This window comes from Rattus norvegicus, chromosome 2 (assembly GCF_036323735.1).
Source record: "Rattus norvegicus strain BN/NHsdMcwi chromosome 2, GRCr8, whole genome shotgun sequence".
In the NCBI taxonomy this organism is placed as follows: domain Eukaryota; kingdom Metazoa; phylum Chordata; class Mammalia; order Rodentia; family Muridae; genus Rattus; species Rattus norvegicus.
In genome coordinates, this window is record NC_086020.1 from 213,825,532 (window position 1) to 213,853,358 (window position 27,827).

Sequence of the window (27,827 nt, forward strand, 5' to 3'; positions counted from 1 at the left end):
TCATATATTTATTGTGTGTTATTTCTCTTCTAAAATTTATGTGTAAAGACACACCTAACCAATATATTGCATTGAGATTTGGGGAACCTGAATTCTAAGAGCATGTTAGCCAATAGAACAGGTTCTTTTCTCTGGGTCACCACCTCTCTTACTTCCAAATGAGCTTAATAACTCAACTCAAGAATGTTAATAATTTAAAATGTAAAAAAAAAGGCATTTATAAGTCTACTGACAGCTGAAGAGGGCATGCCCAGCTGTGCTGTCACCCTCCTCTTCAGCAGTAATATCTGTAGATCACCTCACGTGATTCACACCCGCAAATAAAATCCTGAGCCGCCCTACGTATCTTCCTGTGTACTTTGATTCTAGAGTTGATATAAATTTTCTGGGCTATCTCATTGAGACAAAGAGAACTCTGGTCAGCTAACTCTTTTCCGCCCGAACCTCACAGTGAAAAGGCTGGCTTACTTAAAATGGAAAGTTAAATATGTGAATTAAGTACTGAATGAATACAAGGGACTTGAGAGATTCTTAAACCAGAATTTAATTGTTCAGTTCAAATTGAACGCCACAAAATGAAATGTGTGTAACCGCAATTGGATGACCACAGTGACGAGGCACTCAAATGGCTTCGCCGCTAAGAAGACCGACGGCAGCTTTTATGTGTAGAGCTCTCGGCGGCCTGCCTGGCTTCCCGTTCACAAGTCATCTGACTCTGGCATAGTGACATCTTCTGCAGGCTCAGTTGTGATCACGACAGGAATATTCTCAGATATCCACCCCTTTGGTGTCCTATTAAAGCATCGTCTGCCCGAAAGAGGATTGGCAAAGGCCAAAAACCTGGGATCTGTTAGCAGCAGTCGTTCGAAGTCTGGAACCTTGAATTTAACCATTTTTGATGCTTTCTCAAAACCTCCAAATGGAGTGGCAACTCTGTGGGAATCAAAAGAAAGGCGAAATATAATTAACATTTAATGCTATTTGACACAAAATGCAAATAATCTAACAATTTCATGGACCTATTATTACAGTCTTCAACTGATGGTTTTTTTCAGTTTGGGGCCTCAGAATCGATCATTTTCTTCAAACGTCCACGCATTGACAGTAAAAGAGAGAGATAAATGCCAAATTCCTATGAAGCCTCTTTTATGTACTCTTCTTGGGACAAATCTGATCCCTGAATCACTACATCAGTTCTTGCCACTGTGCTCTTTGTTGTTCGTTAGTGCCTGTGCCGTTTCAGTTGTCTTCCCTCCAACTGTCCTACCCAGCTCTCGTTGCTTCATCGAGTTCCTGTGGTGTGGGTTGCTTCTATCAACCATTTGTACTTGAGGGTACGGTAATCTGTATTGTTCGCATCTGTTTTTAAGATTATCATTCCCTTGGGGTTATCTATGAATTCCAAACTCTGAATTTAAGAAAATGTGTCTGGTGTGTGTTTCTATCTTCGCTTTAGAATTTTGCAAAAAGAGGCCATGAGTTTGAAGGAGAGCCAGGAGGGACATAGGGGGAGTTTGGAGAGAGGAAAGGGAGAGATGTTGCAATTAAAGCATAATCTCAAAACAAACAAAAATTTCAAAATTTATCTCTGAATAAAAAATCTAACCTCTGCTATTGCATGCAAGATCTCTCATGCATTTCTAGCTCATTTTATTTAAAATTTTTTTCACTCATTCAACCACAGGCACAGTTCTAAATGAACAATGTAGATAGTATACTTTCAGATCTCGTGTTGTGAAGGAGACATAATAAATAAGACACCTGACAGCGATGAGCTATGCAGCAAATTTAAGGAGGAGGATCCTGTGAACAGTCCAGTGTTCAGTGACTTTAGTTTGAACCATCAGGAATATTTCTCTAGGAAAAAAAAACATTTAAACTACCTTCCCAAGGTGAGAGGTTAGCCATTAGAATTTGTCTAAGGCATAACAGCGCATACACTGGAGAGATGAATCAAAGGCAGATAAAGTTCAGGGAAAGGAAGAGGACCTATCTTTCTAGACTAGCAGACAGAGGCAAGGGAGGCTGATTGTGGGATATTTGGTCTAGGGAAGAAATATGGAGCCATGAAGAAAAGTGAAGCACAGTACTTAGAGCGCTGCGGACCTTAGAGCCCAGGAGGAGGAGCACCATGTAAATGCACTCACCAGGGAGTCTTGGTAAGATAATACAGAGCCCCTGGAATTAGAGCTCAGTAGTGGAGTCCGTGCCTAGCATATGCAAGGGACTGAGGTCAGGTTCCCACAGTGACAACTTGGGGAGGGGTGGAGGGGGTAGGGAAAGATAGAAGAGAGAGAGAGAGAGAGAGAGAGAGAGAGAGAGAGAGAGAGAGAGAGAGAGAGACACGGAGAGGGAGAGGGAGAGAGAAAAACTTTCAAGATAGGAATAATATCAGAGTACCCACGACACAACTCACAGAACTTGTGAGGCTTAACAAGAAGGAAAACCAAAGTGTAAATGTTTCAATGCTACTTAGAAGGGGGAACAAAATAATCCAAAATAATCATGGGGGGGCTGAGAGGGAGAGAGGAGGGGAGGGAAGGGGGCAGGATCAGGTGTGGGAATAGATAGGAATGAAGTCCAGAGGGTCAGGAGAATGAATAGAAATATGTAGCAGTGGGGGGGAGGGGGGATTGGCAGGAACCACTTGAAAGTCACAGGTGCCAGGGAATTAAGAGGTTCCCAGGACCCAGTAGGGATGGTGTTAGCTGAACTACTCAACAGAGAGGTGATAGAACCTGAAGAGACCACCTCCAGTAGGTAGGCATGGCCCCCAGTTGAGGGATTGGGGCTACCCACCCATCTCAAAATTGTTAACCCAGAATTGTTCCTGTCTAGGGGAAATGCAGGGACAAAAAATGGAGCAGATACTGAAGGACAGGCCATCCGGAGACTGCCCCACCTTGGAATCCATTCTATCTGCGGACACCAAACCCCCACACTATTACTGATGCAAAGATGCTTACAGACAGGGGTGGTATGACTGTCCTCTGAGAGGCTGTGCTAGCACCTGATCGGATAGCTGCATATATTCACTGCCAGCCATCGGACTGAGCCGGGGAACCCCAGTGGAAGAGTCAGGAGAAGGGCTGAAGGAGCTGAAAGGGATTGCAATCTCCTAGGAAAAACAACATCAAGTAACTGAACACCCCCCCCCCCCCCAGAGCTCCCAGGGACTAAACCACCAACCAAAGAGTACATATGGAGGGACCCATGGCTTCAGCTGCATAGGTAGCAGAGGATGGCCTTATCTGGCATCAATGGGAGAGGAGGCCCTTGCCCCAGCATAAGGGGATGCTAGAGGGGTGAGGCAGGAATGGGTTGGTGGGTTGGGGAGCACCCTCTTAGAGGTAACCAGGACAGGAAATGGGATGGGAGGGTTTGAGGAGAGAAGACTGGAAAGAGGGACATGAAAAAAAGCAACTAATAAACATAAACAAACAAACAAATAAATAAATAAATAAATAAATAAATAAATATACGTTTTTAAAAAGATAGGAATGATAGAGCCACTGAACCAAGCATGGCTGTTTTACATGGATCCCTGTACAAACATTCATTACTGAGATTTTAAGAATGGTCACACCCTTAGACTAAGGAGGCTAGAGCTGAACATCTCAGGAGTAAGCTGAATTTGCTCAAGTAACTTTACAATTAATCCAGAAATAAAACTTGACTGTGTTCTCTCAGTCTCAGAGGGAGAATCTCTCAGCACCCCAGGGTGCAGCTTTAACATTTAGGGCGCTCTTTTCAGTTCTTTTTAACCTTCCCATTCCGTTTTCCTATGCTACTGGGAGCACTCCTCTTGCCTTGTAAGGGCTAGCCCTTCAGTTCCATCATCCTCTCTTAGAGCTCACTGCAGGGCCAGTGGAGGCTGCCGTTGGGAAAAGGAAGTTTTCTTTTCTTTGGCGAATCTGAAACTACATCCTGTTGATTTGGGCTCTCTCACCCTCTCTGCAGGACTGAAGGAGCCTGCGTTAGTATCCGGAGTGGGAGACCTCCTGTAAGGCCACGGGAATACTTTCAAACTTTAGTCCAAGCTAGTGGAGAAAAGTTTCCAGTGGAAAGACTTGAGATCTTTTTTATTTAAAAAAACATAATTATATATCTATAATTTCCATAATAGTAACTTTTCAGAAATAGGACTGAGTTAAAATGGTCTTCATATTATGTCACCTATGTAGTGAATAATAAGCCTGTATCTTTCAGATTCACAGGCTTTCTTCTTTCTTTTGATAGGATTACATTGTAAAAATGCATGAATAGCACTGGATACATAATGTAGTCATGATATTGTTATTTTTTTCTACAAGGTAAAATGCTTGCATAGAATAAAAAAATAAATCATTTTATCAAGTAACAAATCAATGTGCTATACTTAAAGCCACTTTAATCATAGAATATGTTCTACAGAGGAGAAAATTAAGGTAAACGTTGGATATAAGTTCACGCAGCAATTTGAAACAAAACCAGGAAATTCCTTGTTCTCAGTTTATTGCCCATGAATTCCATGGGCTCGAAGTGCATGGAGTTTGAGCACATACAAAAGGAATAAAGAACAAAAAGTTAGCTCAGTGGTAGAGCGCTTACCTAGGAAGCGCAAGGCCCTGGGTTCGGTCCCCAGCTCCGGAAAAAAAGAACCAAAAAAAAAAAAAAAGTTATACTCAGATCTTGGTCATTTTGAGATTGTAATTATCCTTGGGAGCCCATTTTCTTTTCATCATTCTCACCACTGAGAGTTATCAGCCTGCATCTTACCTTTATTAATATCTAATGACTGTGCCTAAGAAACAGGGCACTAACCTGTAGTAGCTCACTTCTTGCAAGGATTTGAGATAGGTGAACTCTGCCTGCCTCCCTCCCTCCCTCCCCCTCTCACTCCCTCTCTTCTGTGTGTCTTTCCCATTTGTTTTACAAAAACGAAAAAAAGTTGTATCAGAATAAAGTCTCAATGTAACATGTTGAATAATCTAGTAAATAAAAAATTGAAACAATACTAACTGCACTTTACTTTCGAAATATGTATGCATAATAGTTGAACTAAATTGTTGGTTATGTTCTCAAAATATTAGTAGTTTGAAGAAATAAAATTGTGTTGACCCACAATGGGGAAACTGGGAAATTATTTGAACTTCTCTTTTAAATGATCAGACTATATTCTGACTAATACAATGAAGGGCCTTTGTCATGTTGAAATTATACAGGTAGAAATAATTACTGGGGCTACTTTGTCCATGTGAGAATTTTTAAATAAAATTAAAAAAAAATAAAATAAAACATACACAAAGAAACACACCCGAATCAGAGATTGCAGACCACAAATATTATTAAGATTATTTGTTTTCTAGTTATTTGTTCCTGATGTATTTTATGCTGACTTTGTGGTCTGTACTCCTGACACATTTACTTAACGAATTCTGGTGATTTGTCCATAGCTCCTTTTGAATGTGTGTGAGCAAAATACACCCTCTGTGAATAATCGCAATTATTTTTTTCTTATTGTCTAATAGGGGTCAACAAACATCTGTGTCCAAAAATGTGTATGTAACTCTTAAATTTAGCTTCGCCTTGAAAGAATACTTTGAGTGGATATAGGATCATAGATTGGTAGTTGCATCACGATGGTAGGCGCTCTTTCAGGATTTCCATCATTTCAGTTAGGAAATCAGCTTGCTTTTACTTCTTTGAAGAGAAACGTTAATCCTGGGACTTCAAACCTCTTTCCTGTCTTGCTCTTTCTTCTTGACTTGCGGGGTGTCTTTGAGGCTTCTGTCAAGTGCGGAAAGGTCTTGGCCATTAATCCTTCCGTGTCTAACTGCTCCCTGGGCTCCTGCTCGCACAGACTGACATGGCTGCGCATGCGTCCTCTGCTTTCCTGGCTCTCTGGTTTCTTCTTTTTCCTCTGTATTTCAGCTCGAACATTGTTCTATGTCATATCACAGTTTCTCTTCAGCCGTGTCTAATGTCCCTAAGTTCATATGTTAAGCTGAAAGTTTCTCTATTTCTCATTAAAACACATGTACAGGAAAACTTGTTAAAATTCCATAACACATAGAATGAACCATCATAGAATAGCTGTACATATTAGGAACTACTGTGAAGCATTATATGTAGTCGTGCCAAATCTTAATCTCTCTTTTCCCTGGGAGGAGTCAATATTTTTCATTTTATAGTAATATAAACACAAAATAAAATTTAAACTAGAGGACATTTTACCAAGCCAGTCTAAAAAGACAAATACTATATGATTTCGTGTAACAAGAAATATTTAGAGGAGTAAAACTCATAAAGACGGGAAGTATGTTGGTAGTTGTCGAAGGCGAGGGAAGGGGAGCATAAGAACCTTTGTCCGGTATGAATGCAGGAGTTTTGGTCTTACAAGAAAATGTCTCTTGGAGACAGTGGTGATGGTTATATAATCATTGTGAGTGTAGTGAACACTCCTGGCCACTACTTTAACGTGATTAAAAGCAAGGGGATGGAAAGACGGCTCAGAAGTTAAGAGGATGCTCTCTGCTCTTCCAAGTGACTAGGTTTCCAGCATGTACATGGTGGCACACAACCATTTGTAACTCCAGGTTCAGGGGACCTCATGCCCTCTCCTGACCTCTGAGGATACCAAGTATACATGTGGAGCGCGCGCGCGCGCGCGCGCGCGCACACACACACACACACACACACACACACACACACACACACACAGCCAAACACTCATCCACATAAAGTAAAAGAAATATGTGTTTTTTGTTTTTGTGTTTTTGAGACAGGGTTTCCCTATGTAGCCCTTGCTGTCTTGAAACTCCCAGAAATCCACCTGCCTCTGCACCACCACCCCCCCCCCCCACTCCTGCCGCCCCCAGTGCTGGGATTAAAGGTGTTTGCCACCTGGCCCAAGAAATACATCTTTTAAAAAATGGTTAAAAGTTGTCAAATTCATACAATGTATGTTATCATGATTAAAAATTGACAGGAACATAACCATGGTAGAGATGATTTGAGTCTAAAATTGGGCCATGCAAAAAGGCTGACTAATGTAGTGGCAGCATGTGCCTGAGAGGAGACAGCATTTGCTCAGTTTGACACTACTGATAGAAGCCACATTGAGGCTGTTGAAAGCTGGTCTACTGCTTGCCTTCACTCCAAAGGGATACGCTTGCGATTTCGAGCTGGAAGCCTGGAGTAGATGCCAGGGCTTCTACACAGAATATCCCAATCTGTTCCTACTCTTCCCAAGCTCCAAACTGCTCTGTTTTGCTTAGCTTATCTACTGTTTTACATATTTATGTCTTACCAGTGAACACCTCCCCCAGAAAATTGCCATCAAATAATGGGTTTAGGGTTTGTTTTTTTTTTTGTTGTTGTTGGTGGTGGTGGTGGTGGTTTTTTTTTTTTTTTTGGTTCTCAGGATAATTGACTATCTTCACAGCTTTTCAGTCACTTAAAAAAATGACTATTATGCCAGCAAGATGGCACATGAGGTAAAGGCCCATGCTGTCATGCCTGATGGCCTGAGTTTGGTCCCTGGGACTTACTTGGTAGAAGCTGAGAAGAGACCCCTGCAAGTTCTCCTCTGACCTCCGGATGTGCCCTGTGGCCCGTGAGCTGCCCTCCCACCACACAAACAAAATGGATAAATAGAAAGGTATAGGTAAATGGCAAAAACTTTTAAATGCATTATTTCTATGAAGTTCTTCATACAGATCCCAGTGAATTGACTAAACTTTTAGTCAGTAACAGTGCAAAAATGAGTTTGATTCCCTGTACGGTAGTGTGAAAGTCTTGGTTTCATGTGTCCACTCAGTCACCCTGGATAACTGAGTTACCTGTTAAAGCTCCTGTAATCTGGCAGTTCTGCCTTTCCTTCAGGCTTGAAAAGTTTCGGGTACAAAGCTTCCAGGAGCTCTGGATCGTCGCCAATGGCCTGCTCCCAGGGAGACTGGTAGTACTTAGGAACAGCCGTCGTGTTAAATCTTTCAGGAGGAATTTCCTTCAGGGGTCCAGAATATCCTTTGGAAACAGGGCAAAAAGAATGAACAGAGTGCCCTGCAGGTACTGAATGCCAACTCACACCTTCCTGCATTTAGTGTTTCCTGCTGGGGTAAGTTTGTGACGAACCCTTTCTACGAGTCACTGGAAAGTAGCAAACAGAAGTGGAGAAACTTAAAAACTTTTTCAAATTAAGGAATCTAAAAAGAAGACACTTTATTATTGTTGATATTCTTTAATAATTATTATTTTATTATTTCAATGATTTGCTTTTCCAAAGCATGGTGTTTTTCCCTTGACTATAATTTACATTTATTTAAGTAAAACTATTATTTTTCAATGTGCTCTTTTGTTAGTTTACATTAGAGGTAAAAATAATTATTTTAATTAGGGACTGAGTACCCGCTGCAGCTTTATTGTACATTCACACTCATATTAGTAAGAGTGCAAAAATGAATGTGCAGGCTACCAATGACTGTTGAGAGAGAGAGATAGAGAGAGAGAGAGATAGAGAGAGAGAGAGATAGCCTCTCCCAAGAAGGAGCCTCCCAGGGTTATTCAATATAAAGCCTGAATTCATAGACACAAAAATAACAAAAATAGACTCGGAAGGTTGTATTTATGTATTTGTAATTTATGTTTATATAATATACATACATTATATGTTACATATATGCAATAATAAAGAAAGAGAGGCTATCAATTTGTGAGTAGAGAGGGACATAGGAGGGGTTGAAGGAAGGGGACATGGGAGGGGATAGTGGGAGGAAAGGAAAGAAGGAGGGGTGAAATTATACTATAATTGGACATGTAAAATTAAATAAAATTTTAAAAATGAACCGAGCACTCGCTCTATCTTAAAGACTATACTCTTCACACCCAATTCTCACCCTAGATCTGTCGTAACTTGTTTTCCTTGTTTTAAAGACTAAGAAGAGTGAAGGCAAAGGAAACTCGTTTTTTACAGTAAACTGAGAAGGGGAGATTGGCCGAGTCGCAGTGATGAGTTTAGTCCACTGCGATCTGAAAGCTTGCTTTTGGCCATAACTTTTGCTTGAAGCCGCAGAAGCAAGACCATCATTCTGACGTTTCTTCTAGAGTACGGTGCACTTTAGTTGTGCCTGCTTGTTCTTCAGTGTTTTAATTCAGGATGTCTGTCTGTAGCTTTTCTCAGTGTGATCAACCAGAATGCTCTAATCTATCTAAGGCCAGCAGTGATTGATAGCCAACTTAAAAAAAGGTGAAATGTTAGTGAGTGGGCTCGCCTATGTCCAAAAATAGTCTATTGCCACACTTCGAGGAAAGCTCTAAAAGCACTTTTCCTAAAGTGTGTGCTCATTCTCTAGAACCTGGTATATGTTACTCATTTTGAAGTTAAGTTTTGTAATGTTTTAAATATTTAGTTTATATATCACTCTTAAGGCATTATTTGGATCTTTGAAGACAAGAAGCTCGTGGGTTATTTTGAAAAATTAGTAATTAGTTAATATGATTTTTTAATGAAAATATTATCTTTCATCATGTCATCATGTTTCTAAATAGTACATATTAACTGAATAGGATTTGCTTTTAAAACAAACTAAAGAACTATGTTCTTCTTTTGTTTCTGTGTCTTGTTGTTATTGATCCTGCTTCTTTATTCTGATATAGAGTATAAACAGCCTAGACTGGCACGGGACTCATAAACCTCTCACTTTAGCTTCCAGAGTGCTAAGAACTAAAGTGACAAGCCATCCACACCTGGCCAAATATATGCTTTAGAGACTTCAGATAAAGTCCTTTCAGAGAACAGAAACCAATAGAAAAATTGAGCACTGAAAGCTGTCTTCTGACCTCCACAAGCACTCAGCAGAACACACACACACACACACACACACACACACACACACACACACACACACACACCAGATAAACAAATAAAAACTGTTAAAAAAGAATAGTATGGACCATCTGAAACAATATATAACTATTGTAAATATTTTAAATGATTGTTTTAAGCTTAAATGTTACATTTATTTCAAACTTATGAACAAAATACCATTGAGGGAAACTTCAAAGGAGTAGCAGTATTTTTAAATACATAGGCATTTTACTGGTGCGTTTGAAGGTGGTTAGTTACCTGGTGCAATGTTCTCCGGATTTGGGGGGCTTCGTGGATCCGGGGTGTTAGGAGGAGTTGAGGGAGCTTGCTGTGAACCACCTTCCAGGTTACTTCCGTCAATTCTCCCATTCTGCATGGCAAGATTGTGCTGTATTTTTTAAAAGTAAATTTAAACCATTAGGCACAGTAAGAGCAATGTAAGTTTCCATTTGTATATAGAGGAAGTAAACGTAAGGCTACCATATTGTCACTCAGTAATTTACATGGTAATAAAGTTGAGCAGTTCAATGAGAACTTTTGTGTGTGTCATCTGTAGTCCACTGAACAGCAGCAGCAGCAGCAGCAGCAGCAACAACAACAACAACAAAATTAATTGAGTAACACTGTGTGCAAGGCACTGTAGAACTTCCCCTCAATTTATTTGATTTCTATCCATAACATCACCATGAGAAATAGGTTTAATTTAAAAATATTTACCAACATAATAAAACAAAATATATTGGTCAAGCATTTGGCCCAGAGATTCTTTATAACAATGTCTTCTATTAATTTTTTGAGAATTTTATACAATGTGTTTTGCTTGTATTTATCTCTCTCCCCAAACTTCTCCAAGATCCTCTCCAACTTCACTAGTCTTCATGTCCCCAAGCCCCCATTGAGTTCAGTACGTATTAGCCAACTACTGGAGTATGGCTGACCATGTGTCACACTATTGAAGAAAACTGACGTACCTTCTCTCTGATTGGCAATCAAATACCAAGAGCTCAAGCTAGGGTTGGGACCTCATACCCACCTCTTCTCTTCCATGCTGGGATTTTGTCTGGCTTGAGCTTTCTTGGGTCTTGGCTAAGCTATCACAATTGCTGTGAGTTCCTAGGTGTATCTGCCTTGCTGTGTCTGGAAACACTGTTTCCTTAAAGCCATCCACTACCTCTGGCTGAGAGAATCCACCATCTTGCCAGCAATGGTTCCTGAGCCTTGATAAGAGGGCTTGATATAGACGTCCCATGAAGGGCTGAGCAATCTGAAGTCTTTTATTCTCTGCATGTTGGAGTCTCTATGATTATCACACACATCTATAGCAAAAATATTCTCCAATGAGGCCCAAGGAATGCGCTGATGGCTACAGCAACAAGTCATGAGGAGTCATTTTAATGCTATGCCTTTTAGCAGATTGTAGTAGTAAAATTTCCCTAGGGCCCATGACCTTCATAGCTACAAGTTCTTGTCTCTATTGACAGTATCATATATGGGTTCCATCTCTTGAAGCAAGTCTTGAATCCAATGAAAAAGTGGTTGATGGCTCTCAAAAAATTTCTGCCTCCATTGCACTAGTGGGCATGTCTTGCTAGGCCAGTCATTGCCATAATTTGCAAGGGTCTCAGCTGGCTGTTTTGTTGACTTTTCTCCTCAGCTTGCCTAGTGCCTTTCAGCATTATGAAAGGTAGGCAGGGGGCTGGAGAGGTGGCTCAGTGGTTAGGAGCACTGACTGCTCTTCCAGAGGTCCTGAGTTCAAATCCCAGAAACCACATGGTGGCTCACAACCATCTGTAATGGGATCCAATTCTCTCTTCTGGTGTGTCTGAAGACAGCTACAGTGTACTTCTATATAATAAATAAATAAGTCTTAAAAAAAAAGAAAGGTAGGCAGTAGGGATGAAGCTTCCAGTTGACTACAGACTAGGTTCCTCCATGTTCTATATGAGTCAAGCATATGGTATCTTCAGCCATAAGATCTTACTGTCCAGTTCTAGAAGGTGACTAATACCTCGTAATGTTTTAATGAAGGTTGTGTGACCCTCTTTGGCTGAAAGTTTATTATACTAGTGTTATATTTTATAGTTAAGTTTTAGATTCGTTAGAATATCAAAGGTTTTCAAATTCGGTAACATCTGATTGGCTGTCATACATACCATGCCCATAAACAGAAAAACTACATGTATTTAGCTACATAGACTTAAAGAAAGAACGTGTTTTTTTTTAAGAAACTAAAATTCTAAAATGAGAAACTTCTCTTTTAAGTTTTAAGAGAATTTGTTGACATCTTATCATTTAGAATTTCCTCTATGGCAACAGAGAAAGACCTTTAAAATCTTTCAGTTTGTTTCCATTTTCCTAGCTGTTGTGAATAGATCAGAAATGAACACAGCTAAGAAAGTATGCGTTGAGCCAGTCCCTTGGGCATATGACAAGGAATGATACAGCTGGGTCATCTGGTAGTTCTATTTTTAGCATGGTGAGAATTCTTGGTAATGAAGTTCATAGTGGCTGCACTGGTTTTCAACCCCACTCCCTGTGAATAAGTGTTCCCTTGTAGAGAGAATGTCTTATGTATTGTATGGATGCATCATCTGTCAATTTAAAAGCCTATAGCCTATGGCTTAGGCAGGGAATAGAAGTGGGACATCCAGGAGGAGAAAGAATTCTGTAGAGAGACAGTGGGAGAGTCACCGGAAAGATGTGACAAGACTGATGCATGATACCTGAGCACAGGTAACTGGCCACATGGCAGAGACAGGTGCAGAGGAGAACCTGTTTATCAATATGTTCTGAGTCTGTGTCTTATTTCTGGAAGCATGGGGATGGGAGGAAGAACCAGGGATTATTAACTTGTACATCCCCTCCCCCACATCTTCATCAACATGTGCTCTTAGCCATTCTGACTGGATTAAGATGAAATCTCAAAGTATTATTTTTAATTTACCTTTCCCTGATTTCTAAGAATGTTGAACACTTTTATAGATATATCTTAGCTATTTTGATTTGTTCTTCTGAGAACTCTCTGTTCAGACCCATAACCCATTTTTTTAACCAGGTCATTTATTTTCTTAACTCTATTTTGAGTTCTTTGTATATTCTGGGTCTTAATCTGATTTCAGAGGCATAGTTGGCAAGGAGTCCCACTCTGAGGGTTTCTTCCCCACCCAGTTGGTCAATGTACACATACACAATGAAATATTATTTAGTTGTAAAGTAAAATGAAATCATGAATTGTGAAGGTAACTAATGAAACTACAAAATATTATATTGAGTGAGGTAACCCTCAGGTGCCATACATTTTGGACACATGAATTGGAGGTTTAGAGTTGGATCTGACCTGGAAGTCTTCCTGAGGACCAACTCTCAAAGCTCTAGAAAGCCCTTGGGCCACAAACAGCACTGTATGTCCCTTGCACATCTGGCCATCTTCACGTGTTTGCTTTGAATCTAATTGAATGCATGTTTTTACAAGGCCTTATACAATATAATTGTTCTATAAATATTTGCTCAATTTTTAGCGAATAAACCATCAAATCCAGCTAATTTCTTTTTGCTATAACCTTCTCAAACCTTTCTTTTCCACCTTTGTCTGCAATATGTATATCTTCCTTGCTTATTTTTTTCTTTCGAAACTTATTTTATTTTTAATTACATGCATGTGTACCTGTATGGGTATGAGCATGTGAGTGCGGTTGTCTACAGAGGACAGAGAGGGGTTTGAAGCCTCTGGAGCTGGAGTTACAGGCAGTTGTGGCTGCCATGTGGATTCCGGGAACTAGACGTAGGTCATCTGCAAAAGTGCTCTGACTGCCGAGTCACCAACCTTCCTCATTTTTGTCATATGGACGTCTACCTACTATTCATTTCCCATCATGCACTTCTGTCATGTAGTCCATTGGAACACTAATGCATCTATGGCTGACATGACTCCAACCTTTAGAAATTCTATCTTATTTCATGTTGAATACTGTTCAAACTCATGTCCAGCTATTAAGATCTTGGACTTGCCTCTTACATTTCCAGCCCATTTCCAAAATCCGATTCTCTGTTCTTTACTGTCCAGCATTTTATGATTGCTGCTTTGTCTACTTGCAGTGAGCTCCCTCTGTTCACTATCAAGCCAAATCCTAAATTCTCCATGTCTACCTCCAATTTCCTTCTTCCTTATAAAATATCATAGCAGAAATGCCACCACATCTGTACTAGTCCAACTACATCGGCACTGTTCTTTAATGACCTCTCTTATTTGTTCTTGTCAGATCTTTGTTACCACACTCAGGGCACTGTGAATTCCCCAAGGTTAATAGTCTTTTAAAATCTAGTTAGGCAATTCTTTTCTGTAGTTGTACATAAAGACTATTTTAGCCAGGTGTAGTTGTGCACATCTTTAATAGGGAGCATGAGGCAGACACAGATGGATCTCGGTGAGTTTGAGGCTAGTCTGGTCTACACAGTGAGTTCCAGACCAGCCAGGACTCCACAGTGAAACTCTGTTTCAAAAGAGTCTTAAAGGTCATTTTTTAATAATTATTAAATATAAAGGATTTTACATATATTTAGTATTTTACATTTTGAACTTATCATCTACCCTAATTATTTTCTGAATTTACTATATTAATATTTTACCAAACTCAATTATAAATTAAGAGGCTGTTGAGATAAATGTGGAAGGTTCAAAGCATAATGGATAAAGAATCACCATTTGTTACGTGTCTAGAAGATGTCTACAATACGAACTTCACCTATGGGGACAGGCGATCCTACCCACACTCATTTTAGGAAACATGACGTCTCCTGAGGCTTAGAGTGAACAGGAACATCGACTCTTTGGTTAGTCATTAGCAGGAAGGCCCCAAGACTTCCATTATCATTGTTTAGTGTACAAACAAAGCCTTGTGACGCTCGTGATGACTGATTGTGGCATAAGCCTTAAATTATAGTGTTCACCATCTGGGTTTCCTGTCAGAAAGGTTGGAAAGACAAGCGACTATGTGGCTTTTAATTTAGTGAGGTTAACCATAAAGAAATGAAACCAGTGTCTTCCAGGCTAAAAACATACAAGTCAAAAACAAATATGCAATTGCATGATTTCTGGAGAAGTAACAATAAAAATAAAATTTGTGTAAACTTTTTACTAAATATAAAGAAATCGCTTTTTAAAAGCAAGACATAATAAATATGTATTAAGATTTCCAATATAGATTGTTTAGTCTTATTTACGATTGCTTTTAAAAAATCAGATGTTTATTTTGATATAATAGTGAGTGTATTTTGGAGAAAAATGGAATGTGGCATTCTAAAATCCTGAGGAGCTGAACTGATTTGTGAGGAAACAAAATATCTCCAGTACATTTGCAAGTGTATACTTCCTTTTTGCCTTTTAGTTTTTAAATTCTTTCTGTTATTTTTTGAGATTATACTACAATCACGTCATTCCCCCCTTTTCTCTCCTCCCTCTCATATATCCATATCTGCTCTTCTTCAAACTCACGGCTTCTTTGTTCACTAACTGTTGTTACATACATCATATATTCATACACATGTTTATGTGTGTTCTTAAATACTTAAATATAACGTGCTCAGTCTGTATAATGACTGATAGACATAATGTACATATATTTTCAGGGATGACCATTGGTATTAGGTTACCAACTGGTGTGCATTTCCGTGGGAGGATGGCCTTTTATCATACACTTTCCCCTAGAAGTTTTAGAGATTGCCAACAGCCCAATATACATTAGCAATGACTTATAGAAGAAAATTATAATTGTCATTAATTCCTCTTACATTTTTATTTTATCTTAAACGTTTACTTCACCAATTTCTTCTTTTTTCTTCTTTCTTTCTTTTTAATTTTGCCTTTTATTTAAGACATAAACAACTTTATCAACCAGGACTTTAAAGCTGGTTCATATAGCAGGTAACCATTCTTTTGAAGAACTCATCCGTTTGTTGTTAATTTTACTTAGTTCATACAAAGTACGTGAGACTTGAATTCATCAGTGCACCTTAGAAGTAGATGAAGCTCAAAGCTGTATTCATATTTTTTATTTTAGTGTGTGCCTGCAATCACCATCCACAGGAGAATCAGGAGTTCGAGGCCAACCACGACTGCATAGCCAGTTGAGGGACAGTCTGGCCTGCACAAGATTGTCTCAACACAAAACAAAAGTCCCAACCAAACCAACAAAGAAAATAACAATGTTACTTAACAGTTGAGACACTGAAATGGATTATTAGGGATTTGACCCATGTTATCATTTATATGAGATACTAAACATTATAATAAAGTAAGAACCATGCAGATAAGCAATTAAATGTCTGTAGCTCAATGGAAAAGTAAAAATATTCTCTAGAAAAACTGATGAATAATTAGGCCAGACTCATTATGCACTCAGAAGAAACTGGCCTGGGAACCAGGTGCCAACCGTTTGTTCTTAACTTCCTGTCGAGAATATGATTGTTTAATTTGCAAATTACTTTGCCTTTCTTAGTTTCTTTTTTACTTGTGAAATATGGGGACTCAAACCCTCTCTAAGGTGTCATCTGATTGTGCAACCTCTTTGTGACATGATTTTAGTGCTAGAATATGGCTGGAGTATGAGGAAGACAGCACGTATGAGCCACACTCACTTTGTCACGTTTCTGACGACTCAGTCACTGCGATTTGGAACATTGTTAACATGACAGGAAGGTGGGTTTTTTTTGTTTTTTTTTTTTTTGTTTTTTTTTTTTAAGAGTTCCTATTTCTGTCAATTAATTTATACCTTTGGGAAATATTTAGCGAGTGCCTATTATGTTGTAGACGCTATGTTGGAAATTCAAAGGCAAGTAAATGCACTTTTTTGGGGGGGGTCTAGAGATGATAAAGACATGCAACGTTAAAAGACCAAGTAAACCCCTGCCTTTAAACCTTTATTGATATATACTGCTCTGCGTCATTTAGCGTCATAATATTGTTTGGTTTGGCTGTTTGGGATTCTATTAACCATTTAATGCCCAATAGTATTTTCTTGGAATAGTAAACAATCTCAGGCCATAACTTCATATATTTATTACAAGTAGCAACAAATATGGAAGATTATGAGAGAATATGGTATGTTCATGAGGACAATTTTAATCCCACACACCAGTGGTTCTCAACCTGTGGGCTGTGACTCCTGTGGGATCAGATGCCTCTTTCACAGCGGTCGCCTAAGACTAATATTGCATATCAGGTATTTACATTACGATTCCTAACAGTAGCAAAATTACAATTATAAGGTAGCAGCAAAAGTACCTTTACGATTGGGGGTCACCACAATATGAGGAACTGTATTAAAGGGTCACAGCACTTGGAAGGTTGAGGTTGAGGAGCACTGCCTCTTCAGAGCTGTGGTTACACTGTTAGCGTTTGCAGTGTTCATGAGAGTCATGCAAGCAGGCATTATTCATTTACTGAGAAGCCTGAACTTGCAGGTGATTTCTCAAGGCTTTCCTTAATCCACCTATTTCATATTACTTCGTAAAATGTCGTCTTTGTTGTTATTCCTTCATGAATGTAATTATGTTAACAGACCATCGGGTAAATAGGGATTATTTTCAGATCATACTGTACTAGCCACAGTTATTTTCTGAGAGGAGGGTATTGTGGATAATAATAGTCTAAAACAACATCATGTATTTACCCATGATTTTCAGGTAAAAACACACCCTTCACAAATGAAAATATTGTAAATGAGCATGTTTTTATATGTCTAACTGAAATCACAATTAAAACTAGAGTTAAGCCACAGCTATTGTTGGGCTGACTACAAGGGGTTTGAACAAGTCAGGCAAGAACTCAACCAGTACATTCAATCCCCAAATTTGAAATCTTAATCCTGGCATGGTGGCACAGCCTTTCATCCCAGGCCTTGGGTAGAAGAGGTAAGCAGATCTCTGTGAGTTGAAGGTAAGCGTGGTCTGCACTGAGAGTTTCAGGCCAGCCAGGGCTACAGAGGAACACTCGATCATAATTTTTTCCATTTAACTGTTAGTTAATATAACAAGGAAACAGACAAATAATAAAAATAAACACTCATTTACCTTAACTGGTTATCTGTCTTTCATTAATTAACTTCCTTCTCTACAATGCCTCTCAAAGGCTACTTAAATGAATGTGATGGTAACAGATGGAAAAATCTAATTTTTGATAGTTTGAGACAAGATCTCACTCTGCAGTCTTAGCTGTCTTGGAACTCCCTGCATTGCCCAGGCTGGCCTTGAACATGTGAGTGATCCTCCTACCTCTGCCTTCAGAGTGCTGGGATTGCAGGCGTGCACCACCACACCAGTTATAAAATATTATTGAAAATGTTAAGGTTTTGATGTTTAGTGACCCAAAGAGTTAGGTGCATGCTGGGTTGGCCATGTCTGTATAGAAGAAATACTTTGAGGCAAGACTGAGTTCACCATTCTCAGAGTTTGCAAGGCCAGGATGTCCCCAGCAAACACAACTCTTATCCTTGCTATGTGGATCTCTGTGTGCTTTGGGAGTGTTTCCACCACAAACACATAACTGTAGATAAGACTTGGAAACATTTAGTACCACTTCTCCCTTCTCACTCCCATCCTCCTAGCAGAATGGGCCACATCTTCAGTGCTAAATCTACAGCTCACAATGTCCTACTGAACAACAACAACAACAAAAAAAAAAACATTCTCATGTCATACATAATGCTTCCTTTATGTAGGCACCTAAGCTATTCATCATCCTGACTGAAAGGGTCTAGTAGAATTAAACTGGAAGAAAATATGTAGATCAACTCGTTTGGGAGCCTGGTAACACTCAGGTTTCAACTTAGGAATGCTGTCGACTCATGTATATACTTATGGTCTGCTTGTACCTACATTGATTTGTGCTTTTGTTTCGTACTGGAAATTTTCAAAGGTGTATTTGTCAGATCTTCTTTGACGCATCTTAAACAGTCTGGCACCGCGATTACCGAAATGGGACAATTCTTCTATCATGATGTCTCTGGGGACGCTAACTTTCTTGCCCAGATCCATGCCGTCGACATCTGTAAGACAACATTTGCGTTCATGAGAATCCAAAAGGAAGCACTTTCACACACTTGGCTAAGTTCCACTGTTTGTCTCCTGCCTGTAGTATAGTAAGCTATCGACACATACTTCAGCTAGCTATTCTTGGGGAACATTTGAGCATGCCATTTTGGTACTGCATGATCACATAGGATGCTTATTTTGTCTAAACCTCCATCTCCTCATCGTTAATGTTCAGCTAATAATAACAAGAATAATAGCTATTGCAAAGATGGTATTAAATTGAATTTAATTAAGTAAAATATTTCATGTAAGCTATTCAGCATGCTATCAGGCATATAGAAAGAACTGATAAAAGTTAGCCGTGAGACTCTTAGTACTGGTTAGGCTTTCCAATTACCGACTTTTCAAACAGAACTGCTTCACGATTACATGAATAAGTTTGCTTTTCTCCTCACATGTGTGTGCATCTCGTTGAGTCTTGCCCATGACTGAGGTACATGCTCTCTCCAACTCCACTGTCTAGTCTTGGATAAATACCATAACCAGGCAACCTGCATAAAGGGGGCAGGAAGAAAAATGGAGTGGCTATTTTTTCCAAGCAGCTCAAAGACCATTTCTGTGAATCCCTGCACTAAAATCGATGTATAATTACTAATGCTTCCATTGTATCTCCGAAGCACTAAATCATGATTATTTTATAATAATAATAATATATTTTGGATTTTCTTTTGGTTTTAATTTTTATGTACCTTATATTATAATTATAGAAAAACTTTTGTAATGAGTGTGGGTGCATGTCCGTAATCCCAGAAGCTAGAACTGGATACAGAACAATCTCGAGTTCATGGCCAGCGTGAGTTACAGAGTGACTTCTTATCAATCTGTGTTACATACGAACAACCAAAAACCCAAGACAAAAGATCATTATTTTCTATTTCTATTACTAAAGAGCTCCCCGAAGTCAAGAGATACAATTCTTCTCCTTTCTTGTTTTTTTTTTTTTTTTTTGATTTTATTTTCAGGCCTGTTTGTAGCCCACACTAGTTTCCAACCAACAACACTACTCCTGCACCAGCCTTCTTAAGCTCTGAGCTTGTAAGTATATTTCACCATCCCAGCACCCCCAAGTGCTTTTACAATCAGGAATGTATTTCTGTAGAATGCACAGAATCTCTTTGAAAAGTTTTGTTAAGTAAGTAAGGAGGAAAACCGACAGGCAAACAGATATTTATTTTTACTGAGTAAGACAGAAGCCGTAGATGATGTGACAAATTAGCTATGATAATTAAACTTTGGGGAGTGTGTACTGGAACACAGCAGACCATGGTAGAATGAGAGTAGACCATGACAAAGCCAAGGGAGTCAATGCAGAGATCATGGTCTGGCTTTATGAGGAGGCCTTCTGATGGGGCCTTACAGGTCACCTCTGATATGTAAACCACTATTACCTTTATTGTTTACCCAGCTACTTTCTGTTATTTTCAACCAGGCATGTGCTAACTCACAGCTATTTCCTCTACACATTCTAGCTAAGAGAAGAACAAAATTCGTGTTAAACATAGAAATCACAGTCAAGGTTGAGGGCAGCTGACCTAGAAAACCCATGGTGAGGTCCATGATAAATAAGGCATAGGGTAAGTATTTGGAAAAGGAAAGTTTTTGCCCTTAACTACAGGTTCATTGGGCTCACAAGAAATGATGACTCCTCTTTAGCAATTCACTCTAAGCTGCCACAGGGCCAAATATGCACCCTCAGCTACCAAAACGTACCAGTCCTCAATGGTAGGGCATACAAAGAGATTATCAGCGGATAAAATCCAGTGCTGCGTGTGAATTTATGCTACAAGAACACTGGAACAAGAAACAAAGAAAGGAAATACTTCGCCAAGTCAATGTATTCATTGTATTCCAATCTGTATTGTCTTAGTCTTAGATTTCTCCCTTCCTACTCCACAGTGGCTTTGAGTGACCGAGCATCTGGATGTTTAAGCTCAGAAGCATTGCATAAGAAGCAAAGTGATGTGCCAGGGCACAGAGTGGTTCACAGGCCAGACCAACACATTTCCAGAAATTCTACAAACCAGGAGTTAGACAGTGAACACACCATTATTAATATAAAGTGATTAGGCAGGGATAATGGCGCACAACCGCCATCCCGGCACGCTGGAGGTGGAGGCAAAGCATCAAGGATTCAAGGTCAACTTAAGGTCAAGACCAGTTTGAACTACCTAAAAACTGTGCGCACAAACACAGGCACATGTACACATTCACCCATGCGCGCGCGCGCGCGCACACACACACACACACACACACACACACACACACGCAAATGCGCATGTACAACGTACACACATGCAGATGAACACACACACGTTATATAGGGCTATGGATGTAGCTAAGTGACAGAGCACCTCCTTAGCCTATGTGAGACCATGTTGCATTCCTAGTGATGAATTAAAAGAACTTCTGGCTGTGCACAGTGGCACTCAGCAGACAGAAGCAGAAGGATTACAAGTAGAAGGTTAGCCTGAGCTACAACAGTGAGATCACAGTAAACAAACAAACAAACAAACAAACAAACAAACAACCCAAAAAGTTCTATCAATATAACAGACAAATCAGAGTGAAAACAACAGTAACTATTCACATGGTTGCGGGATGTGTTTAGTATCTCTACGGTCTTAGGGCCTCTCCTATCTATCATAGCTACACAGGGAAAATCTGGAAATACTACAGTGCTTGTTTGTTTTATGAGTACATATGTGGCTATTGTTTCTCCCCACACCTCATTAGAGCCTCTATGATGGTACCCATCACAGCATCACATGTGTCAGGAATACAAGACAGCATCCTCTGCATAAGTGAGCCATCAAAGACAAGCTGAATCCCCAAGGTTTCCTTCCCCTCCCTTTTAAAGGGAAGTCTACGATGTCACACAAGCAAAAGTTCCAGAACCGCATGTGAGCTGAGATGCCAAAGGACGATCGCCCTCATTGCTCAAAGCTCTCAGCAGAGAGTGCTGCCTACTCGTCTGCACACGGATTCCAAGTTCAGATGTCCCCTGTCATTTAGCGTAATGCCAGCACTGGGTCCTAATGGTGTTTTTCATCTCGGTGCCCAGCAAATGATACACACTCTCACCCTCGTGACTTAGAAGGTTGTCTTTGAGGCATTAGCTCATCCATTGAAAATAAAATTGCTAGGCGTACTTTCCTACAGCTGTCATTTATAGTGATATAGGACTGCAGTCGGATCCAGGAATTGAATCCACTTACAAACAATTGTAGTATGACCAAAGATCTAAACTCGCTTCCTCGTGACTGCTGGGCAAATGCAATCTTAATAGAACAGATTAAACCACCGGAGGAAGCCAACTAAAGCTTGTTTACTTAGTGTGGTCTTACGGATTCAAAGAGATGCTTTTCTGCACTTGCAAAGGACTCCATGTACAAATGATAGTTCATAAAATCTATGTTCTTATATACTGTAAGCCATATATTACCTATAACATAAAGCACTATAGTCCAGCCTGTGATCTTGAAGAATGCTTGAAAAATTCCTAATTAATAAATTAGTAAGACTTTAACTGAAAATGTTCTCTAAGCGAAAATGCATTTGAAATCTATATGAGACCATTTGTGTTCCTATTTCATATGTCCTTGTATCAGTTTGAGAACATTTTGTTGCTTTGTTTAGGTTTTTGTTTGTTTTTGAGACGGGGTCCCAACAGTATAGACCTGGCTAGACTAGAACTTACTAGGTAGACCCAGCTGGCCTTGAACTCACAGAGACTCACCTGCCTCTGCCTCCCAAATGCTGGGATCAAAGATGTGCACCACCAGCCATGCCTTTAAATTTAAGTGTTAAGAGTATTTACAAAGCTTCCTATTAGTGTGTGATTAGCTGTGGAGATAAATATTTAGGAAATTCTATTATCAATGTTCTGAGTTGCACAATGGAACCATCTAGTGCTGCCTGTAGTGTGTAGGAGAAGGACCTGTCACGTGACATGGCTCTGTAGAAACCCAAGATGGTGATTAGTGTGAAACAGAGTTCAGTGTACTTCTCTTAGAGACCCTGGTAAGGTTGGGTGCTTAGAAACTCAAAATCCCCAATGGGTGACTGACTACATATGAATTTTCAAAAAAGAGCACACTCTTGAGATTATAATAGTACTAGTATGAGAAGTTAAAGAGAAGTTAAAGGAATATTAAAAGCCCACACACTGAATTGTTCTCCCCACCCCAATCTTTGACATGTATTAGGTCTTTATGGTATTATCATTTTCATACTGAAATTTTGGTTGATAGGAAAAATAAAAAAATTAATCCTCTCATAATCTTTCATCTAAAATTCTAGTCCTTGTGCTCTCTAGTTTTTCGGAGTCCTTGCAATTTCCGTCAATACTACCATTCTTTTTGTTACTGACAGAGAAATGGACACAGCCATTCCAGCCTTCAGGCAACTCAGCGGATGGGAAAATGGAATTTCGGAATTTGGTGAATCCGTGAAGCCATACAGCCTACATGTCAGAACCAAGGCCTTCCCATTTCAGAGCAGAAAGCTAGACTCTTCCCCTGAAATTACAAAAATAACCTTTTGCACATCAGGGAAAGCTGTTCACCAGTTATAGAGAGGAAGGCAATAATCCCAAAAGGCATAAGGCAACCAAGCCCTCCTGCTGTGCTACAGCTACAGCTGTAGGAAACGCTACAGCTATGCTATCATGTGGCAGGGGACACGCCTTGGTCCCCTTTTCTGTTATGCATCTCTGATTCTGAGTTACAGGTAACACCCATGTTCACAGTGAAAGGACATCTCATTCCCAACCACTGTGGCTGTTTTAACTCTCAATTCCATTCCCAACCACATCACAGGTCCTTAATCCATTCTGACAGCTCCATCTCTTCCTTGGTCTCCCAGCCCCCAGCCCCTAGCTTCCTGTTCCTATCCCCCCTTGTTAGTCCCAAGTTTGAATTGCATTCTGGAGGGAGCAAGGATCGCAGTTCATGCTGGAAACCTGTACCTATTCAAGGTAAACTGCCCAGGGCGTGTGGGTCAAGGACTATTATGACTGTCTTTTCTTGCCCTCACAACTAATTCGTGCATAGATGAAAGCAATGTGTTTGTTCCTTTAGTCTTGCATCATAGCACTTATTAGATGCTTGCTAGGTAGTGTGTGTACTTCTGGGAGTTTGTTCTTGCCTTCCACCATGTGGATTCCAGAAATTAAAGTCAGGTCCCCATCTGGCCAGCTCTTCGTTAGACATGTGATCTGGTCACTTCTGGTGCATAATGTGACATCACATTACCGTGGGTCCACCATGAACAATAATGTGTGTAATGTGTATAAATGGAAATTGGGGTTTAAAAACCCACTGTATACAGTTAACACTGTCGTCTGTATGGATAGAGGGTTTCTGTGATTCTTTCAGGGAGGTTGTCCTTCTGTTAACCAGAGTGACCTAGTGTGAAAATTTCCCTACTCATCTCAAAGTTTCCCCAGCTGCGGGCTCAGCCCCACAAGAACTGTGGCGAATGTCCACTTCCAAAGGGCGCCCGGCTCATTTCGTACCCCTCCAGGTTAGACGGCTGTGGAGTGTGAGAATAAGAACATGTGCGGGATAAGACTTAACACCGTTCTTATGCGTAAGAAGACTAGTTAACTTTCTTAACATAATGATTGGAACTCTATCAGATTAAACTTTGCGTGTGTTCTATAGCTGCAAGATGTTATAAAGACTCATTTCCACCATTAATGTTTCCCTGGGGTCCATACCTGATTCCTACATCCCTAGAAAAGATGACATTCCCCTGCGGCAGCGCTTTCTATTCCTTGCCACTCACAAATAGTTAAGTTCCAAGCAAGACTCCAGCAGAAATAGGAGAAAGAAATTAAATATTTGTCTTGGTTTATAACACACTGTAGTCCTCTTGTCTCAGATGAGTCCGATTATCCAGCCTATCTACAATATTCAGACTCATAAAGTCTGAGGCTCCTCCCTCCTGACCTGGAGCTCATCTAGTGCTGGAGGGGAAGTCTTCACATGGCCAAGGCTTCCTGGTGGGGAGATTGTAGTGTTCTCCATTGATATATAATTGTATTTTTATACTTTCTAAACATAAAGCTTTCAATAGTTCTATTTATAAAAATGAAAGATAATTTTACTCTCAAGGCAAATGCAGAATAGAACTTGACAGTTAATTTAGACTGGGAGTATATTAAATGAATTCACTTACTTGTGATTATGATGTAATTATGGCATCGTTTGTGTTCAGGGTGGTATTGCCTAAGACAATTGTGATGATGAGGTAATTGGAAAGTGACTTATCCAAAGCCTAGTTTTATAGTAAACACTTTAGTCCCCAACTCAAGTTATTATCTGATTTTTGCCACATATTGACTAGGAAAGCCACATAAACAACTTCAAGTAAATTATCCAAAGAGGGACACACAAAGATGCTTGCAAATTAAAAAAAAAAGCATGAAGTTCGAAACTTTGGATCGACACAGTCTGGTAGTTTGGGCAGACTTATTCTCCCTTTATTCTAAACGAATGTGTCATGAAAGTAAAGCCCGAGAAGCCAGCAGAAGCCAGCGCAATGATTTGGTAGCAGAGATCACAGCTGAGCCGTCCCCTTTCAACACGACTGTGGTATGTGGCCGGTATGTGAGACACTTTGATTGGTAGAACAGCTTGCTTTATGGAAAAGATGATGGGAAATACTACACTCATCCTGGTTTACAGATGCCTCACAAGGCTTCATGTGTCTAGATGTGAATGTTTCCGTGGTGCAAGGCTCCATTTACTGCCGGCAGAACCAGATGATAAGGGGACACCCTGTAGATTCCACAAACATCTCCAGAATGGGTCAGGTCAGCCCTAAAAAGGATCTGGATAATAAACTGAAAAATTAACAATATGCTAATCTTTATTCACGAGCGAAATGAATTTCCTTTTTAACAAGTAAAATATAAAGTCATCCAGAACTATTCACTGGGATTTAATAAATAACATTACTATTGGAATAATATCTTGCATCTGCCAAATATTAAAATTAAGTTGTTTTAACATTGAAACCCCTCATTTTCCAGAAAGTGTTAATGAAAGTTGCTCTTGCATGCAATCTATGTTAGTAAACCAATTCCTAATTGTGAATTCTGGTGTCAGGGTTCAAACACTGAGCGTGAATTTCCCTGCAGTCGATTGTTTGTTTTGAAAACATGCAAAAGGCTGGTAGAACATATTTTGAGTGTTTTAAGTAATGCAGAGTAAAAATTAATCAAGATAGAACAAAAAAAGGTAGGGCTGTATGCCCGTTATCTATAAGCAAACAAAACAAATAAGCCTCCTCTTCTCTGGTACCGTGAGAGGCTACCAGGGAGTGAACGGCAGCTGTCAGCCTTCTGCAGCAGTTGTTCATCTGAAAATAGCTTTCAGATGAGAAAGGATGCCTGCAGAGGATGCATTGCCATAGGCGTTTCTACAGCACCCTCCATAAGAGTTTCACGTTTGCTGTGGTAGACAGGAAGTAAACCACAGAACGTTAACATCAGAAAGGACCTATCCCCGTGCCATGCTACGTTAGGATGCTGAAGAGGTTATCGTGATACCGTGTCCATGGATTTCCTTCGTGATGGCTGATGCTTGCTGTTTCCTTTGCTTCACCATGGCACTGTGTGATAGCATAGTTTGTTTTTTGTTCCCTGTTGAAAGTAAAGGGACACAATTGAGGCAGTGTGAAGGATTCATTCCAATCATCCTTTCTGAAAAAGAACATCTCCCTTCTTTGGTAAGAATCTGCTATTGCTTTTCGCTGAAAGGCCAACACAGACTGCTTGTCTGTCTACAGTGCACATGACCATCAGCAGCCCACGCCCCAGTGCAGAGGGTGACGGTCTCCGACACAGCCTTTCAGTACATTGACCACTATGCATTGAGGAACAGTGAGAGGCCCAGTCCCCTTGCTCTCCCCTCTTTCCTACATGTTATTTCTCATCTGTCAGGGATTCTCTACTGGCTGTCATCCCACGAGCATCAGGAGACATCACTCCAGCAAACTCAAGAGTGAGGAAGAGGCCAGATTCAACCAAACTGCTTGGTACATTTTAAGTCAGCATTGAGAAATACCAGCAAAGGGTTACCATCCTTTTATGAGTCACATAACTCTGAACCTCTGGGGACAACTGACTAATAAAACATTTTGGGAAACAGTGTACTCACCTTGCTGTCAGACTGCACTTTTCAGCAGGGGTGAATCCCAATTGTGGAGGAAGGCACTGAAGGTGGAAGATGATGGCAGTTGGGCCTGATGGGTTTTATCCTTGAACCTGGAACGGCATGGTCCCTAGATCTGACTCAAACAGGGGACTGAGCCTTTCTGAAGAGACTGGCATCCAGCTGACATCAACTGACTATATATAGCACCAAATACTTTAGCTACTCATATCTTCCTGGCGAAAGGGAGGGACAGGGAGAGATTAGGTTCTCTCTATTGTATTTCTGGCCTCTGAGATAGTTGAATGAAATATTCATTCATTGGGCCCGAAGAATGTTTTGCCTGAACACTTTCTGTTGGAAAAATACCACAGCCAAAGTGGATTTTAAAACTTTTTAAAGATGTAGTCCTGATTCCATACCTTACTTGAGGGGACAAGAGATGTATATTAATTAGAGAAAAATGATGAGTTATTCATAATAAAATTAATAGTAGGGGCCCTGGAGAGATGGATTAGTGTTTAAGAATCTCTCAGAAGATTTCAGGTCCCAGTCACCTACATGGTTGATCACAACTGCCTGTAACTCCAACTCCAAAGAATCCGACACTATTTTCTGGCCTCTGCAGGTGTCTGCATGGATGTGCATATATGTGCATGTGTGTACACACACACACACACACACACACAGAAAGAGAGAGAGAGAGAGAGAGAGAGAGAGAGAGAGAGAGAGAA

At 40.0% G+C, this 27,827-nt stretch overlaps 1 protein-coding gene across 3 annotated transcripts; it reads right to left on the bottom strand.

Annotated features, from left to right (window-relative positions):
- Positions 1–520: 520 nt before the first annotated feature.
- Myoz2 (myozenin 2) lies at positions 521–27,247 on the bottom strand. 3 transcript variants are annotated; one of them, NM_001399244.1, is made up of 7 exons: positions 27,100–27,247; positions 26,490–26,582; positions 18,719–18,888; positions 10,106–10,235; positions 7,824–8,007; positions 4,591–4,624; positions 521–933 (listed from the first exon to the last, which is right to left on the bottom strand). In NM_001399244.1, exons 2-6 carry the CDS (start codon positions 26,563–26,565, stop codon positions 4,591–4,593), a joined length of 594 nt encoding a protein of 197 aa, NP_001386173.1. In that variant the 5' UTR covers positions 26,566–26,582; positions 27,100–27,247; the 3' UTR covers positions 521–933. The 3 variants fall into 3 exon arrangements, with proteins under 3 accessions (NP_001386173.1, NP_001386172.1, XP_017446274.1); NM_001399243.1 differs by lacking the exon at positions 4,591–4,624; XM_017590785.2 differs by lacking the exons at positions 4,591–4,624; positions 27,100–27,247 and adding an exon at positions 19,330–19,425.
- Positions 27,248–27,827: the final 580 nt, after the last annotated feature.

Excerpts from the sequence above, each read along its gene's own strand:
- Myoz2 (NM_001399243.1), bottom strand. The coding sequence starts at position 26,565 with ATGCTATCACACAGTGCCATGGTGAAGCAAAGGAAACAGCAAGCATCA. Across the intron at positions 10,236-18,718 it reads AAACAAAAGCACAAATCAAT|CACAATCTTGCCATGCAGAA; the intron begins GTAGGTACAAGC and ends TAAAAAATACAG. Across the intron at positions 8,008-10,105 it reads TCCGGAGAACATTGCACCAG|GATATTCTGGACCCCTGAAG; the intron begins GTAACTAACCAC and ends CTGTTTCCAAAG.